The 18,988-nt window shown below is 35.2% G+C and overlaps 1 protein-coding gene across 6 annotated transcripts in view; it reads left to right on the forward strand.

Annotated features, from left to right (window-relative positions):
• Positions 1-18,988, forward strand: part of LOC121409999 (trichohyalin-like) — an 80,650-nt gene that overhangs the window by 55,042 nt on the left and 6,620 nt on the right. For 3 of the 6 annotated variants that reach the window (XM_041601799.1, XM_041601805.1, XM_041601801.1), the window contains 12 exons: positions 57-276; positions 1,128-1,201; positions 2,090-2,219; positions 2,723-2,728; positions 6,461-6,543; positions 7,218-7,403; positions 11,470-11,604; positions 12,094-12,111; positions 13,224-13,283; positions 17,265-17,411; positions 17,790-17,894; positions 18,204-18,431. In XM_041601799.1, coding sequence (XP_041457733.1) covers positions 57-276; positions 1,128-1,201; positions 2,090-2,219; positions 2,723-2,728; positions 6,461-6,543; positions 7,218-7,403; positions 11,470-11,604; positions 12,094-12,111; positions 13,224-13,283; positions 17,265-17,411; positions 17,790-17,894; positions 18,204-18,431 — 1,392 coding nt within the window. The remainder of the gene's footprint in view (positions 1-56; positions 277-1,127; positions 1,202-2,089; positions 2,220-2,722; positions 2,729-6,460; positions 6,544-7,217; positions 7,404-11,469; positions 11,605-12,093; positions 12,112-13,223; positions 13,284-17,264; positions 17,412-17,789; positions 17,895-18,203; positions 18,432-18,988) is intronic. The other 3 variants (XM_041601803.1, XM_041601800.1, XM_041601804.1) reach the window with 3 other exon arrangements.

The following is an 18,988-nucleotide window of genomic DNA, read 5'->3' on the forward strand; positions in this document are numbered from 1 at the left end:
TTACACAATGATTTACACCATATATTAACACTCACTTGTCTCCTTCCTATTCATAGAGTGATGAGTTCCTCCTTCAGATGAAACTTTCTCAACGCAGAGCACGGCGGGAGGGATGGCTTGACAATGTAGCGGTCACAGTCTTTGACAACACTACGGTCACTCTTGAGATGACCACTGAGATTGAGGAGATAACTAAAAGGATACAAGCTAGAGAGGGTGCCCTCTTAACTATGGATAAAGAGCTTGAAGAGAAAAAGGCAAATATAATGAAAAATGGTAAGTGCTTCAGTGTGTGAGAGCAAATATCCAGGTATTGTAGAGTATACATCATGATAAGTATCTGTGTAATTGATCTGTCCAAAGTATGTGTTGTTAATATAGGGTACTCACTAGGGTCATGAAAGTGAGCATATTTGCCATGAAGTGTCATATCTGGTGTCAGTGCATGACATCACACAATGTGTGTGCTACAAGGTGACAAGACTACTTTGTGCAAATAATTAATGTGATTAGTGGACATCAAACCATGGAGAGTGCACATTTATATGGCCTGCAGTTTTTTTTTCTTCTTTTTTTAATGTAATTATAGTCTATTGAATTCTGAAAGATGGCCATTAGTGAGAGCCATTCTATGGTGCCCTCAATAACATGAATGCAACTATTTTCAAGTTAAGGTTTCACTTAGGGTATTGTAGATTTAAACCAGACACTCTTTTGGCCATAATTATTTGTATACTATACATTTGCTAATAGAGTTAAGTTTTGAAATGATCACTTATAAGACAAAAATAATTTAGGATGGAGCAATGTCCCCAAAACTTATTTGTTATGATCAAAGGCAACATACAGGGTTGTGATCATACATGTATTATCATACCCGTGTTCATGAAAATACTGATTCAACCTGTATTTTATTAAGGGTTGATTTTGAAATGGGTCCTCCACAATTCATATATACATGCTGGGATCTAGGACTTTGATAAAGTGTTCAGATCCCCCCCCCCCCCCCCCCCCTTACTACATATATGAGAAATTTGAGCTCTTGTATTTTACAATTACCATCATTGAATTACACATATGTCGCATTGTTCAAGAGTAATATGTTTTCTACATTATGTATTTTGCAGAAAGTGGTAGGTCAGCCGATGAACTGGATGCCATGATTGCCAAGCTAGAGAAGGAATATGCAGACAGAAAGAAGGTGGGATTTGTATTGATACAGTTCATTTAACTTGCATTATACTTTTTCCTGATAGAGTACAAAAAATTACCGAGTTATGAACATTCATACTTTTAAAGAAAAATTCCAGTAGTTGCAGTAAACACTGATTTCATGAGAAAGTCTGTATAAAACAGGCCTTAATTGTCCGTATATCATCGAGGATCTAGATCTGGTACAGTTACATTAACTGAACTTTGTGAAATCTTGAAATCTATGCTGAAAAATGTTCACACTGAAGATCCCCAACACAGAAAGCGCACGTACGTGGGACAATCTATAATTATTGCTTAGAGCGTCGGGCCCGACGCCCTACCCGAATCCTGTGCTTATTTGTTGATTTCTCAGCAATTACACAATTTCTTCCAGAATCCTTTGGCACATGCATTTTATTTATACAAACAGACACTTTGGTGGTCATTTCATTAGATTCTGTACGAACTCATTTTGATATCGTTACCAAAACTAGCATTTACCTTTAAGTGCTTAGAAGGAGCTTAGAAATTACTTACACCAAAAATCTGGTCCTTGATCAAAATAAAATAACTGGGTATTTTGGTTTACGTTGTATTAAACCCATTCTGAGTCATAGAATCAGCTGATAATTTTATGATATCATCTTTGTCTGTAGCTTATATCCAGTTACTATATTTATAAATAAAGCGAGTGGTCAAAGGGCTATTTGTATTTGAAAATACACCTATTTTTGAGAGAGAGTGCCAGATTCCACATTTGAATTCTAATGGCTGAAAAATTCGATGACACCTACATTCATGGCATGAAAGAAAGCATCTCTCATTGGAGGGAAATAAATGATGAGGATGATGGTGATGATGATGATAATGATGATGATGTTTGTTGATTACTCAGGCTCTAGAAGAGGAGCAATCCAGGGAGAGAAGACAGGAAGCAGAGATGAAAGAGGTTAACCAAGAATTGGAACAGAAAGAACAAGAACTTCAAAAACTTGATGAAGAGATGAAAGAAGCCATTGAAAAAGGTATGAACTAGTCATAATGCAGTGATGTAATTTCAGGTTGGACCATTGCAGACAGTGTCTTTGAATTTTAAAACTTGCTTGTTTTTTTATTAACTTGAAATCTTCACCTTGTTTCAAGAGTGAGGGTATGAGATGACACAATCACAATAAGGAGACAAATCTTAAAGAAGTAGCCAACATTTCAATTATTGAGTTAATTCTTAAAAAACATTGAGTTTCAAAAGAAATCTGAAAAAAATGCTTTATGATGATCTTTAATATAAAGAGATATCTTCAGAAAAAGTAATGAAAGCAAAGCATTTTATATTATGATGTACACTAATCACTTTGTATTTGTCTTGACATATTGCTGTTAGGAAGTTTGTACTTCTCAAAATATCTTCAAACTATACATCTTCAAAGCCATTTTACTTATTATCTGAAAGTTTGTTAACAGTCATATTAAATTGGCTTCTTTTTACTGAACTAATTGACATTTCCCGTCCATTACTTTATATGTCTAGATAAAAGTAAGTACCTATTAAATGAATAGTGTGAAACTTAACTAATTTGAGTAGTTGTTTTGGTTTCTATGTTCTATCTTATCTATTGCAAACTGAGTAACTAACAATTGTATGGATTGTTTCAGTGGATTTTGGAAATCAGGCAAAAATGTATTTCTAACTAAAATTTGTTTGGAATTAGCCCGCGTCATGTCAGAATTCCAGATTCTGCGATGGGAAACTAGTTTTCTGATGAGATGTTAAAAATTTGAGCAACACCCAAAGTAATAATGAAAACAAGGATTTTTATGTTCACAACTATCACAATGTATTGTATATGTATAACAAACTTGATATCCAAACCATAATGAAGGAACTCTGGGGATTAGCTTGTCACACCTAATCACTTTCATATCCAAAATCACTGTTCCCTGTGATGTCTCTTGTAAAAGAGGTTGTCATATCACACATTTTTTTTGTTTCCGCAAATTCATGTCACAGTGTACTCATTCTATGCGAAGAGACATCTCCCTAGACAGATCAATTGATGGACTACACAAAGATCACTTACAGACGTTCCACAGTCAAAATGAAATCCATGTCATTTTCGCTAAATTTTGCACATAGTTACTTTAGCACCTAATTATTCAAAATAAACAAAAAATAATGTGGGTTCATGTTCTTGATTTTTTGCGATTGAGCGTTGAAGTTCATCCATTTACGAGGTCTGGAGAATTTAAATATGCAATAAAAATATTTTTTACATTTGAAACCCCACGAGATGACAACATTGTGTGTAAACCTCAATTAGTCAAAATCCATCTCAATTTCACCAAATTGTACATTATAGTTCCGAATTATATTCTTATGGTAAAGAATCTATTAATATTTGTTGCTATTTGTTTGTTCTTTAAAGAGTAGTAGCACCTTCAGTTTTAAATTTGAAATTTGTAACACAAATTAAAGAAGTGCAATAGATGCTGCACTTTATTTAAAACCCATGTCTTTTTTGCAAAATTTTGCATGGCTTCAGAGAAAGGAATGCTAAAGAGGTGTGAACATTAAAAATTGGGGGATTCATGTGCTTGTTTTCAAAATATCAGCACGTTTTGTTGGAGCAAATGTGCTTTTAAAAAAAAAACACACCAAAGGGCTTGTGTCTTCAGAAGGGAAATTCTACACCACTATCTCATTTATTCAAACTCGAGGTCATACTTTGCAGCGCTGCAGAGTAAAGTATTCTGAAGAGGTAAAGGGGATTTAAAAGTTGGTCCATAACAGCTACCAGCTTTGTAAAATAACATATCAAGATTTGCTGATACCTTTAGCTGATTACTCATCCTTCTGTCACATTTGCTCTCCGGGGGCCTTAAAGCGAGTCAAAAACAGTCATTTCAACATTTTTTGTACCAGCTACATACAGGTGACTTGAATTAAGTATAATAAAACGGCTGTTTTTTACTTGCCATACGGCCGCCCTAGAGCAAATGTGACCGAGGTGTTATTGTGAAGTCAACAACCATGGCTTAAAATATGCACTGATATGGATGTGCACAAACATAAATGGGGATCGTCCTTATTATGCCCACTGCCTAAATTTTAAAAAAATGTGCATTATTAAAATGGTAACCATTGTCCACTGAAGACAACACTGATGAATTTGGACATGAAAATAAAGAAATATGACATTCATGCTTCCATGGTTTGATTATATTGATATAAGAATTAAAATTATATTTCAATATTTTGAGACATCTAAAATTGAAAAAATACTAAATGTTTTTGCTCTAAGCTAGAATTTGTATCTAAAATTATGCTACTGTCTCTTCTTTTATCTGAACTACGGAATAGAGAAAAAACTTGTTCCTATCTCTGTGACTCTACCCTAATTTAAATTGATGTCGTAGATTTAGATTAATGACACGTGTCGAAAGTCAAAATATGTTGTTTTAACAAAATGATAATGATGCACTTCTATTTCAGTAGTAATGAAGATTTGGAGTGCCAGAAATTTCCTTTTTAAGATGATCAATGGACCAACAATACTAAGCTGTGAAGTCACTATTAATTTGTTTGATCACTCAGTGACTAATTTATGTGTTGTTGTCTGTTCGCTGTTAGATGGTTTGATGAATTTTTATTGTAATAAGTGTTTGATAATGTGAAAAACAAAATTGAAAATGGGATTACTGTACATTGGGGTTGTACTTTTTTGTCAAATTTGTTACTTTTTCCATTTTTGTTGTCTATTGTATTCGTTAAGAAGACATTGATGCACAAGTGCCCCAAGGTTTTTAAAGACTTTTTAAACACACAAGCATCCAGTACCCTCTCAAAAAAAAAATGTTCCCCTATTTTCTTTTGAACTATAAATCGGCTGAATTTGTTAATTTGTTTACTTAACATCTTGTTTTATTTTAGTTTTTGTTTTTACCTTCTATTTTTTGTTCTTTTTAAATTTCCCCTTCTTTTTTTCTATTTCTTCTAATGATTTTTGTCTCACCTGACAAGACTTTGGTTGCATGATCAAGGTCAAATGTCATTTATTGTCAATGAACATAGTATTGTATCATTCTTGTATTGTGTTTTTTGTGAATAACTACATATATGTTATAGTAGTTTTCAAAGTCAGCACTGCTACTATATTAAATCTTGTGATGTAGGGGAGACTGCCAGAGGTGCTCCATTTGTTCTTTCAAACATTGTGCATTTTGCCAGTTTGTCATTTTTGTCTCGCCCACCAGAGGTGAAGGCGAGACTTAGGGATCCAAATGTCGTCCGTACGTCACAAACCTGTAATGACATATAACTCCATAACCATAAGTCGCTTTTCAACCAAACTTGGATGGTGGAAGAACTTGGGGGACCTGCATTTTAAGCTGCAGTCTGAGATCACATGGTAAGGTCAAAGGTCATTTTCAGGTCAACGTTAAAGTTTACATGCAAGACTCTCTTATGACACCTAACTCCACAACCGTAAGTCACTTTTCAACCAAATTTGAATGGTAGATGGACTTGGGGGACCTGCATCTTATGCTGCAGTTGGAGGTCACATGGTTAGGTCATAAGTCATTTTGAGGTCAACGTTAAAGTTTACATGCAAGACTCTTGTGACACCTAACTCAGCAACTGTAAGTTACTTTTCAACAAAACTTGGATTGTAGATGTACTTAGGCGACCTGCGTGTTATGCTGTAGTCGGAGGTCACATGGTAAGGTCAAAGGTCATTTTCAGGTCAACATCAAATTTTTTATGCAAGGGTCTTATGACAAGTGTTATTCCATTGTAGTCATTTCACAATGAAGTTTCGATATAATCCTCGTGCTTGCCCTCGCAAATCATGATATTTCTGGTTATTTTCATAAGTGGGCGAGACACAAAATTTCTTTTGCCTTGTTTTTAACCAGCATGTACATACAAACTTCTCTAAAAGGTTTTCTGGTAAGATCTGTCTGTTGTTGTTGTTTACCTTCTAGTTAATGTTCATTATCCTCTTAAAAAATACTTTTTGCGGGATCAATTTTTTTTTCATCTCAAAGTCTCTTTTTCAGTTTGTGAAGGTTGTCATCTGTGTGTATCTTTCAATGTTTGAAGTCATTAATGGTTGCTTTTCTCTATTTGTACTGTCAATGTATCCATTCCTTTGTAGCTTTTCAATTGTAGAAAGTGGTTTCTTTAACTGAAAGAAGTACCCCATGAGAATAGAATAAATGAATATGTATTAAGAGTGTAAATTTGTGTAATGTTCTTCTATTTCAGAGCGTGAGCGTCGTCCTAGTGAAGCCTATGATGCTGATGCTATGATGGCAGAAATTGAGGCCCAGTTTGCTGCTAAGAAAAGGGTAATTAACGTTTACTTTCATTTTTTAATTAAAATTAGAATAATGTTGAATGTTGAAAAAAGAGGAAGGGAAAGACGTGCTGGCAAAATTATCATTAGATACATGTATTGGAAGTAAAATGAAGTAGATTGTTTGTAAGAATCTTTTTTGGTAAATATTAAGATCAGAATTCCTTAGATGGAAATTGATAAGGATAAGTTTACCAATCAAAAAGAATCATGAGTTATAGTTTAAATTAGTTACCAAACCACTTCTCCCATTTGTATCACTTTAACAGTTAACACAGGTGGACATGATAGAATTAAGATTGACCCAGTAAATACACAGTACTCATGTTTAAATTTAATATAACCCAGTTCATTATTTAAACTTAAAAATTGTTCTTCAGTCTAAAGAGAGTTTAAACAAACCTTTAAAAAAAGACAATCACCAGTGTTCAACTAGCAATGATTGTATGTATTTCAAATAAAAATTCAAACAATGCCTGATCAGTTCATGTGGTAAGCCAGGCAGAACAAAGTATTTTACTGTGTAGAAGACAGGAAAGTAATTTAAAGGAAAAAGCAATTTTACATGACTGTTCTGGTAATCTCTCAGTGTAACACGTTATTATCTTTCAAACATTCTATAACATTAGATTTTCATTGTTTTTTTTTTCAACTTTTACTCATTAGGCAATGCAAGCTCAACTTGAGCGACAGCGTCGTCAAGCAATGGAGAAGATGGCTGCAAGGAAACAGAAACAAGAAGATAGAAACTATGAAGATGAGTTGTCTGTAGCTCTAATTCATGCTGCAGAAAAAAGCAAAACTCAGAAAGAAGAAGCAGCAGTAGAACAAAAAAATAAACAAAATCAACTGGTGAGGCATTCCATTTGTAACATACTTTTTAAATTAGGTTTCAGGATATCATTTTTGTCTCACCTGCGAAGCAAAGTGAGACTATAGGCGCCGCTTTTCCGGCGGCGGCGGCGGCGGCGGCGACGGCGGCGGCGGCGGCGTCAACATCAAATCTTAACCTGAGGTTAAGTTTTTGAAATGACATCATAACTTAGAAAGTATATGGACCTAGTTCATGAAACTTGGCCATAAGGTTAATCAAGTATTACTGAACATCCTATTAGAGTTTCATGTCACATGACCAAGGTCAGAGGTCATTTAGGGTCAATGAACTTAGACCATGTTGGAGGAATCAACATCGAAATCTTAACCTGTGGTTAAGTTTTTGAAATGTCATCATAACTTAGAAAATATATGGACCTAGTTCATGAAACTTGGACATAAGGTTAATCAAGTATCACTGAACATCCTGCATGAGTTTCACGTCACATGACCAAGGTCAAAGGTCATTTAGGGTCAATGAACTTTGGCCGAATTGGAGATATCTGTTGAATTCCCATCATAACTTTGAAAATTTATGGATCTGATTCATGAAACTTGGACATAATAGTAATCAAGCATCACTGAAAATTTTGTGCAAGTTTCAGGTCTCATGATTAAGGTCAAAGGTCATTAGGGTCAATGAACTTTGGCCGAATCGGGGGTATCTGTTGAATTACCATCATAACTTTGGAAGTTTATTGGGCTAGTTCATTAAACTTGGACATTAGAGTAATCAAGTATCACTGAACATCCTGTGCACATTTCAGGTCACATGACCAAGGTCAAAGGTCAATGAACTTTGGCCGAATTGGGTGTATCTGTTGAATTACCATCATAACTTTGAAAGTTTATGGATCTGATTCATGAAACTTGTACATAAGAGTAATCAAGTATCACTGAATATCCTGTTTGAGTTTCACGTCACATGATCATGGTCAAAGGTCATGTAAGGTCAATGAACTTTGGCCATGTTGGGGTTTTTTGGTGAATAACCATCATATCTCTGTAAGTTTATTGGTCTAGTTCATAAAAAGTGGACATAAGAGTAACCATGTATCACTGAACATCTTGTGCGAGTTAGAGTAGTATTCAAAGTCAGCACTGCTGCTATATTGAACCGCGTGATGCAGGTGAGACGGCCAGAGGCATTCCACTTGTTAAAAACTTATTTACTAAGTACACTGTAAGATAATTCATCTCTTACATCAGTGACGGATTTGTTTAAGATTGTTCTTTATCATGAATGCTTACGTTGTACTTCTCAATAGTCACTTCTAGACACTATTCTAGATTATTATCCAAGCTAACAAATAGCGTTCTGAATAGGAGTCATGATTGGGAATTTTCTGATTTTTAACTATTTATTTCAGATCATCTCCTGGACATATTTATTATACAAAGTTTGAGAATATTAATTGCATTTTCAAATGATATAATATGCACTTACTGTACTAAGTTTATTTATTTCATTGATGTATTTCCCACTGTATCTCATTTTCCATGTTCAAGGATCTATTCATTTGATATGCATAGTTGTTTTTTCTAATTTACTGAAGTGGTGAAGGCACAATTAGTTTGGGTTTTGGTATTTCATCTTGTATTATTTTCCTATCTTATTAGAGAATCATAATACACATACACAACCCAATATTGGTAGAAATCTGTTCAACAGTCCCGAGATATGACCTATTGAATACCTAATTCGACCCATTGAATAGAACCAAATGTTTAGAACCAGGCCATTAATACACTGATAGTGACTAGTATGGTCTTCATGTGGTCATACCTCATCAAACTGATTCCTAGAACCAGGCCATTAATACACCGATAGTGACTAGTATGGTCTTCATGTGGTCATACCTCATCAAACTGATTCCTAGAACCAGGCCATTAATACACCGATAGTGACTAGTATGGTCTTCATGTGGTCATACCTCATCAAACTGATTCCTAGAACCAGGCCATTAATACACCGATAGTGACTAGTATGGTCTTCATGTGGTCATACCTCATCAAACTGATTCCTAGAACCAGGCCATTAATACACCGATAGTGACTAGTATGGTCTTCATGTGGTCATACCTCATCAAACTGATTCCTAGAACCAGGCCATTAATACACCGATAGTGACTAGTATGGTTTTCATGTGGTCATACCTCATCAAACTGATTCCTAGAACCAGGCCATTAATACACCGATAGTGACTAGTATGGTTCTCATGTGGTCATACCTCATCTAACTGATTCCTAGAACCAGGCCATTAATACACCGATAGTGACTAGTATGGTCTTCATGTGGTCATACCTCATCAAACTGATTCCTAGAACCAGGCCATTAATACACCGATAGTGACTAGTATGGTCTTCATGTGGTCATACCTCATCAAACTGATTCCTAGAACCAGGCCATTAATACACCGATAGTGACTAGTATGGTCTTCATGTGGTCATACCTCATCAAACTGATTCCTAGAACCAGGCCATTAATACACCGATAGTGACTAGTATGGTTTTCATGTGGTCATACCTCATCAAACTGATTCCTAGAACCAGGCCATTAATACACCGATAGTGACTAGTATGGTCTTCATGTGGTCATACCTCATCAAACTGATTCCTAGAACCAGGCCATTAATACACCGATAGTGACTAGTATGGTTCTCATGTGGTCATACCTCATCTAACTGATTCCTAGAACCAGGCCATTAATACACCGATAGTGACTAGTATGGTCTTCATGTGGTCATACCTCATCAAACTGATTCCTAGAACCAGGCCATTAATACACCGATAGTGACTAGTATGGTCTTCATGTGGTCATACCTCATCAAACTGATTCCTAGAACCAGGCCATTAATACACCGATAGTGACTAGTATGGTCTTCATGTGGTCATACCTCATCAAACTGATTCCTAGAACCAGGCCATTAATACACCGATAGTGACTAGTATGGTTTTCATGTGGTCATACCTCATCAAACTGATTCCTAGAACCAGGCCATTAATACACCGATAGTGACTAGTATGGTTTTCATGTTGTCATACCTCATCAAACTGATTCCTAGAACCAGGCCATTAATACACCGATAGTGACTAGTATGGTCTTCATGTGGTCATACCTCATCAAACTGATTCCTAGAACCAGGCCATTAATACACCGATAGTGACTAGTATGGTCTTCATGTGGTCATACCTCATCAAACTGATTCCTAGAACCAGGCCATTAATACACCAATAGTGACTAGTATGGTCTTCATGTGGTCATACCTCATCAAACTGATTCCTAGAACCAGGCCATTAATACACCGATAGTGACTAGTATGGTCTTCATGTGGTCATACCTCATCAAACTGATTCCTAGAACCAGGCCATTAATACACCGATAGTGACTAGTATGGTCTTCATGTGGTCATACCTCATCAAACTGATTCCTAGAACCAGGCCATTAATACACCGATAGTGACTAGTATGGTCTTCATGTGGTCATACCTCATCAAACTGATTCCTAGAACCAGGCCATTAATACACCGATAGTGACTAGTATGGTCTTCATGTGGTCATACCTCATCAAACTGATTCCTAGAACCAGGCCATTAATACACCGATAGTGACTAGTATGGTCTTCATGTGGTCATACCTCATCAAACTGATTCCTATCAAATTTGTGCTGAGAATGTCTTTCATCATACTCTTCTGAGATATATATTTTTTTATGATGAAATGCATATCTTGTTTTATGATATCAAACTTTTTAATTAACATTGGCATTTTAAGTGTTAACATGAATATGTAGGTTTCTATTCCATGACGCATCAGACAATACTGTGGTAAGGAGCTCAGTGTTATAGGAGTGACTACTGTAAAGTTTGGTAAAGAGGGTTGTTTTGGGTTTTTTTTAGACAGATAATGTTTATACAAAGAGATTAGATTCTCCTCTTTTTTGTCATTGAATATTATTTTAATATTCACTTCATATGTGTCTGAGTGTAGTGATGTAACAGATCCATAGAAATTAGCAATTAACATTTTTTTATCTATTCTTCAAGATGCAAGATCGTTTGGCTGCCCGGAGAGAACAAAGACGTAAAGCAGCAGAGGAACGTGCTGAAGCAGAGAGGTTGGCTCAAGAAGAACAAAAGAAAAGAGAGGTCTCTTTTGAAAGAGAGAAAGAGAAAAAGAAGGTATGCAAAAATGCATTCATATTTCATATTACACTATATTGCGTGTCGGCCTCATTCTTGTATTATCTAAGATTTACAGTGATATTGATTTCATTGTATAATAGTACTAATGCCCTTTTAATTTGCAGCTGATCCTTTTAAAACCAGGAAGGATATGTCATGTTATACACAGTATTAGCACCAATCCTAATTCTTTACAAATCATATTATTGTTGGCACCTTAGTTGTATTTGCAATCTGATTTCCATTCAGAGTAATTGTGATGGATTTGATGAAGATTAAAATACCTCAAACTGTTGGTTAGATGTCATTTTATGGCTTTCAGAATTTTTAATATTGGTTCTAAGAATGAATCAATCAATGATGTATTCCTATTTCTATAATAGTATTTATTAATCATGTGTGTTGAATTAAAGTTTTTGCCCTATCACTTCTTCATCTCCCATAATAATTTCATTTCATTCAAATCATTTCCTGGAACTAAATTAGGTGAACTTTGGGGATGAGGTAAGCTGTATTTTATATAGAATCTTGCACTTTTTATAGCATACTAATAATACAAGTTTTATTGGCACAAACTCTAATATTTATTTGTACATGGAAATTTGTGGTTTTCTCTGAAAATGGTATATTAGAGAACCTTACATGCATATGTATATGATATTAAAGTTACATTTAGTTTATAGTTGTCTCTTTATAGACTTTGGCTGGAGTAGAATGGGAAGTATTAAAAAAAACAAAATTATTATCAACACACAGTACAAAGACACAGATTGAAACTAAAAGTGAAATTGACAAATGGACAATTTATGAGCTACAGTACAGCACCATAGGCGGATCCAGGGGGAAGGGTGAGGGCCCCCCCCCCCCCACTGGCAGAGAAAAAAAGAAAAGAAGAGAAAAAATATGGAAAAGAGGGGAGAAAAAAAAGAAGAGGAAAATAAGAGGAGGAAGACTTAAAAAAAAAAGGCCTTTCATATTAGTGTACAAAATTTCTGCTCGTGCGGAATTAGGTGATTTACATATTTTGCTTAGCCCTATTTAGGCCGGGGTGTTTTGGGAGTTCATATGGCCGAGGGTAGGGGGGCCTCCCAGGCCGCCCCGCCCCCTTGAGATCTCGGCCTCAATGTGATAAAAGTGAAGGAAATAAACTGCACTATATATGAAAAGCAGAAATATCACCCGTTTTTTCTCTGTGCGAACCAATTGAATCACAACATGATGTCATGGTTTCAAAGCCTATTTTTGAAGCCCAATAATTATTTTAGCAAAGTATTTATCTGGTAAGCGGTGAAAATGCGTAAAGCTTGCATTGCTGTGTTCAATTTTTCATGAGCTTTCATTTGGTATACATGTATAATTTGTCAATTTCACTTATAGATCTGGTTTGGGTATGTAAGACCTGACTTTTATATTGTTGTATGTGAATTATCGTGTCTAAGGTATGCTTTCTGTCATATTGAATCAGTATAGATAATGATACTTCTGACTGAAAAAAAAACCTGTGAAGTATGTGGATGGAACAAGAATTATAACAAATTAAGATCAAAGCTCTTGTTATTAATTGTGGGTGTCTATTTTGCCATTTGTTTTAATCTACTGCTTACCTCTCTGAAAAGCCCAAGAAAAAGGGCAAGAAAGGGGTACATTTTGGGGCACCACCCAAAGCTGAGGATCTGGTGAGTTGATTGAAGTTATTGCATAAAAGAACAAAGGCGCTTTTCATCCCAAAGATCCAAAACCCTCCTATCTGTTTTTGGCTTTCCAGTTTCTGGTGAATTGGTATTCTGTTATGTCAAGCAGTGATATCACATCCTCAACCTGCATAGATGACAAAAATATATATGCATGTGCCAATAGTTTAGTATTGATATTAGGATAAATATCAAATGAAAACTAATACTGGGTCTAAGCTTATGGTACCATACTAAGGATAAGTGCAACATTAGAAGAAAAAAGAATCCTTTCTTATTTTACCTCTTTTTTCTCGGATTGTCACTCTTTTGGGTAATGTGGATTGTTGAATAGTTGTGCCTTCCCATTCTTTGAAACTGCGGTGACTGTGAAGGCTGTATTATCTATTTTGGCACTAATCAATGCAGTGATTTGTGTGCATCAAAATACAGTGTCAGCATTATACAGTTGTTCTTTTCTCTTTTTTCTTGATAAATCAAGCATTGAACCAACGCAAAAACCATCAAAATTATATTTGTTATTTGTTGATAAAAGTTGCTTGTGGAGCCATGCATTTTTGTTTTTACATGTTGTAATGTCATCTTAAGTGCTTTAAAAAAAAAAAATTTTTTGATGTGACCAATTTAAAAGCGTTGCAAACCATGTTTCTAAAAAAAAGGAGGGGATACAGTGTAAATCAAACAATGATTCTTGTTTTTGCTTACATTGTGAAAAATGTCTGAGGGATCACACTTGGTTGTTTGTGGGGTTTTAAGAATGAAGGACAGCACAGATATATATATATTGTGTGTTATTCTGAAAACATATAATTAAACAAATTAATTGAAATATGCTGTAGCCATTTAAATTAATTTTAATATCATAATTGCATATCCACTGGCCCAAGCGTTGTTCAAACATGCTCATAAAAACAAATACTCTGTCCTCAGTCTAATGGTGAATAGTTGAATGTACCATTAAAATGTCAAGCTTAGTATCTGCATATCATCAAAACCAATCATAAATGTTTATGTGTATGAAGAGAAGAACATGTTTTTAGAGATCAATATTTTTTCTCTCAAGCAAGGTACATGCATGTGGTCTTTTAAACTTTTGGTCACATGATTATTACTCTTGCAGGTGAATAATGAAATGTAATGTGAATTATGATATCATGCAAGTTTACCTGCATGTTTATTGTAGTGTGCTTCTGTTATGTACATACATATGCATCATATTATATAGCATTATTACTTTCTCCCCAGCTGTTGTTTATCTTATTATTCTTTCTCTAGTTTTGTCATGTTCATAAGGTCAATGGCTAGTATTAGATTAGAGGGGATGTAAATAGAATTATGTGGTGTTGCTAACTTTTTTACCAAATATATCACTTCTTCGTTTAAAAAATAAATAGATAAATGATACCAGACCTAATATACAAACCTCTCACTTATATCCCCCTTTTTACACACGCTATAATTTCCTTAACCCCGTACTATAGGTGGGGCTAAATTGCCATTTAGCCCCACGTATAGTACGGGGTTAAGCTTAGCCCACTTTCTTTTTACACAGCATTTTTGCAAAGTGGGCTAACCCCTCCTTTAGTACGGGATTATTTGGCCCTGCAAAAAAGCAGAGTGATCCCAGCAATTGCGGTGCTAAGAGCGAGAGTACGGGGTTAAGATCGCTAGTGTAAAACGAAAGTGGGCTAAGCTTAACCCCGTACTATAGGTGGGGCTAAATGGCAATTTGGCCCCACCTATAGTACGGGGTTAAGGAAATTGTAGCGTGTGTAAAAAGTGTACGAGTGAAGTACTTGTACTACGAATGATGGACAAAAACCACTAGTCCGGGGTTAGCGAGTTTCGTGTGTGAAAAGCAAGCATTCCTTATCCGGGTTTAGCAATAACAATTTGGCATGTGTGAAAAGGAAAAAAAATAGTACGGGGTTAAGGATAGTACGGGGTTAGCGATAGTCCGGGGTTAAGAAAATCCTGTGTAAAAAGGGTAATAGAGTGCATGAAATAATGTAAATAATGGTTCTAACTTTCACCTAAATTATATCAACATTAACCAAAATTTTATGTGTATGCTAATTCAATTAAGTAAAAAGTATTTTTCTCATCTCACCTTGCATGATTTTTGCTATGCTAGGGGAAAATTGTCTCAATGTTTTTGACCTTATTACAGGTAAGTATAGCTATACAAACAATGTTTTGATAATTGTCTTTGCTCAGTTTATCAAGATCCCATAAAATAGAGTAAACTGATCATGTGACTGATTTTTATGACTGATCTTAATAATTGAGTGAACATTGTTGTCAATGCAATCAATGGTTTAAAATTTTGTTCTACAACTGTACAATCAATTGCTAAGTATTTTTTTTCCGGAGCCATGGTCATCTGTGTGAATTCTCTCTTCTGTTCTAGTGCATTTATTGTTTCAAGCCCAAGTGGATACCATGCGTGACCATGGGGTTTTGAAAAGCATCCTAAACAAGTATTTTCCATATTCCAAAATACAACCCTTACCAAGTATTGGCATGTGAAACCCAACCCGTAACAAGTATTTGAAACAAAAAGATACCCTTGGCAAGTATTCTCTGAATTGAACCCCTAAACAATTACAGCGATATGTTAATTGTTAGATGTCACGGACTTCGGTTGTCGGTTTTACCTTTACCTGCATCATTGGGTATAGTACGGCCCCAGCCCCACCTCCCACACCTAGCGCAAATTGAACTCTAAACACGTAGTGTTGACTGTTGGGATAAAAAGTACATCCTTTATAAAATATTTTAGTCTTTTTTATACCCTCACAAATTTCACCCTTAACACATAGCTTTCCTAGCAAAATAGAAACCCTTTTTTCATTAATTCAGTGTTTTTGACACCCTCATTACGTATATACTTAATGTGCCCTATTTTGAAAAAGACATCCTTTTTTTTTAACATGTTTTTGGGGATTGCGCATGGTATCCACTCGTCGATGCAAGTGGCCCTTCGCCCCTCCGGGGGTTTCAAGGCATGCTGAAAATGGTTAATTTAAGACACCGTTCTCACTACCGTCATAAAACTAGTTACTGGAAACTTGTTCAGTGGAAACTAGTGTAACGTGTAATGAGAAAGGTCGAAGCGGTATTGGAAGAGATCTTCCAAATCGGTTCAGAAAACTACCTCGCAATGTAGTTTTGAAGATTGCTTTGCCTAATTAAACCGGTTTTAGCGTAAATGAGGACACAACCATATTTCGCGAAGTGAGCGCACTACACACACTATGTGGAATGCCTACGCTGCGGTTTCAAATTTTGTGCAAAACATGTCACCCCTCTGAGAGTGTTCCCATAGCAACAAGACCGCTTTAAGGTTAATGGTTTTGAAAACTACTTTTGGGTGATCATATGGGAATGCTAGCAAAGCAATCCTCCGAACTGGTTTCCTGAACCGGTTTCCAGTAAACCAGTTTTAGACAGTATAATGAGAATGGTGTCTAAGTCAAGTATATTTTGTTCAATCTGCCTGTTAGATATTAGACCATGTCAGGTTTTGACAAAAGTATTGGGGGCCATTGGTTCCAAAATTATACCGATTTTCAAAAGCATAATGCCTTTACTCAATTCTACCTCCTTTTGCCTTACAAACCAAGACAACACTTCAACACATCTCAATTAATTTTCTTGGTAGAAAGTAATCAAACATCACTTATCTCTATATCACTGGGACATTAGAAATTAAGGATTTTTTTTTGCCTCTCAATTTGTGGTGTATATCTTTCCTATCTCTCAAGTCATTAATTCTATCATAATAATTGAATTTGCTGTATCTGTTGAGTTGTTAGGTAAACTTATCAGTATCCGGTCTTGCAATTTGCTCTTGTGGGGGTTTTTTTCTGCCATTATTATTTGGGGCTGTGCTTTCCTCTTTGCATCAATCCCTAACCCTATGTGGTCCACGATTTAATGGAATGAGTTAACTTTTATTTTCAGCCTGGTCCAGGTCTAATACGAGAAAAGACTGTAGTTGATGTAGACATGTCTGAAGATGAGAAACAACACTTGTCCAAGATGCTTCTATCTCATCATAGCAATGCACAATGGAAACTGGAGAAGGAAAGACAAAAGAGAGCTAATGAGGTAAGTATGTTTGTTTCTCCGATGGTACATTGACTTCTATAATATGAATTTACTTTGTTCGTAGATCCTTCTTCCATGCTTCTATCTAGTGTCATCCTTTCAGTTTAAATATTGAATTTTATTTCATGAATTGACATTGCCATTACAAGAATTGTAAATTATGTATATATTCACACAAAAATATTTTTTTAATTCACTCTTTCATATATGCAGAAGCAGATATAAAGTGTAAATTGAAATGAATTAAATGAATAAAAATAATTTCTTATCAAGCATGGCAGCATGGAAGGTATCCCATACATATACTCAAAAAGCCAAGATTTACATAAGAAGTAGAAGATATACTTTCCAGTTCATTTTTATATGTTTTCCTTGTAGCTCAAAGAACGTTTGGAGATGCGTAAGACTCGCATTCAGGATGCTGCCACCACCATCTTGGGCCTGGGAGAGAGACAGAAAACTATGGTAGAAAATAAAAAGAAGGTGAGAGAATTAAGATTTCCTTAAGATATATGAGAAATTGAACCCCACTCTCTTTCCCACAGGAGTATAAAGAAATCAATGGCTAGAGGCTAGACAATTAATGAGAAAGATATTACATATTTGATTTTATAGAGAATGTAGATCTTTTTTAGACTGGAAAATAATGTAGCAAGTATTGTGGCCATAGTGAATTTTCTTATAATTGCATTAGTAAAAATGCAGTATATCCAGGTGTTTCATTGAATAGAATGAGATTTATCTAGAGAATACAAATGAAAGCATTATGAAATGATGTTTTTGATTGTGTAGGATGAAAGAGAACGTCAGATAGCAATGGTAAAGGAACGTGTCCAGCGTGTACGGTATGAACGCACACAGACCATGAAGTTTAAAGGAGAAGGCAAGAAACAGTTTCAAGATTACTTGGAGAAAGAGGAATCTGGTTTGACGGAAGATGAGAAGATGATGAAGATAGCCGATCGGATCAATAGTCAATTCAAGAGAGATGAATCCAGCTATCGAGCAGGACATAAGAGTGTAAGTTATTGTATCACTGCACTTCTTATTTCATTTATCAAGTAGGTTTTCTAATAAAACTCATTGTTTTTTGTTTTGTTTTTTCCTGGCTCAGGGACATTTTTTCCTTCAAAATTAGTTCATCAGAAAGGAAAATTGACCTAGATTTCTATTTTAAAACAATGAAATGAATTCTTCAAATTTAATTTGCCTTTGTTAAATAATGTTTCCTTGGACAACTCCAGATTGGTACTGGATATGAAAATACCATTTTATTCGTGATGAATGTGTTCTTTTATATAGGTAATGTGTATACTGTACATCATTAATTGTATATAACTGAGTATAACACCTAGTGTAATCAAACATTATTACGTGCATAAAGTATTCATAAACTTAATTTAATCTAATCCACATAGGATCATGTAACTGCATACATCCACTTGTATATGCACTAAAATAAATCACCTCAATTTTTTGCCTCAAGTTAAGCAGTTCTTTGTGATGCATTACTTATAAAATAAAATCAGAAATTGATAGAAGTTTGCTTTTAATACTACTTCATGTTTTTTACATGT

This window comes from Lytechinus variegatus, chromosome 3 (assembly GCF_018143015.1).
Source record: "Lytechinus variegatus isolate NC3 chromosome 3, Lvar_3.0, whole genome shotgun sequence".
In the NCBI taxonomy this organism is placed as follows: Eukaryota; Metazoa; Echinodermata; class Echinoidea; order Temnopleuroida; family Toxopneustidae; genus Lytechinus; species Lytechinus variegatus.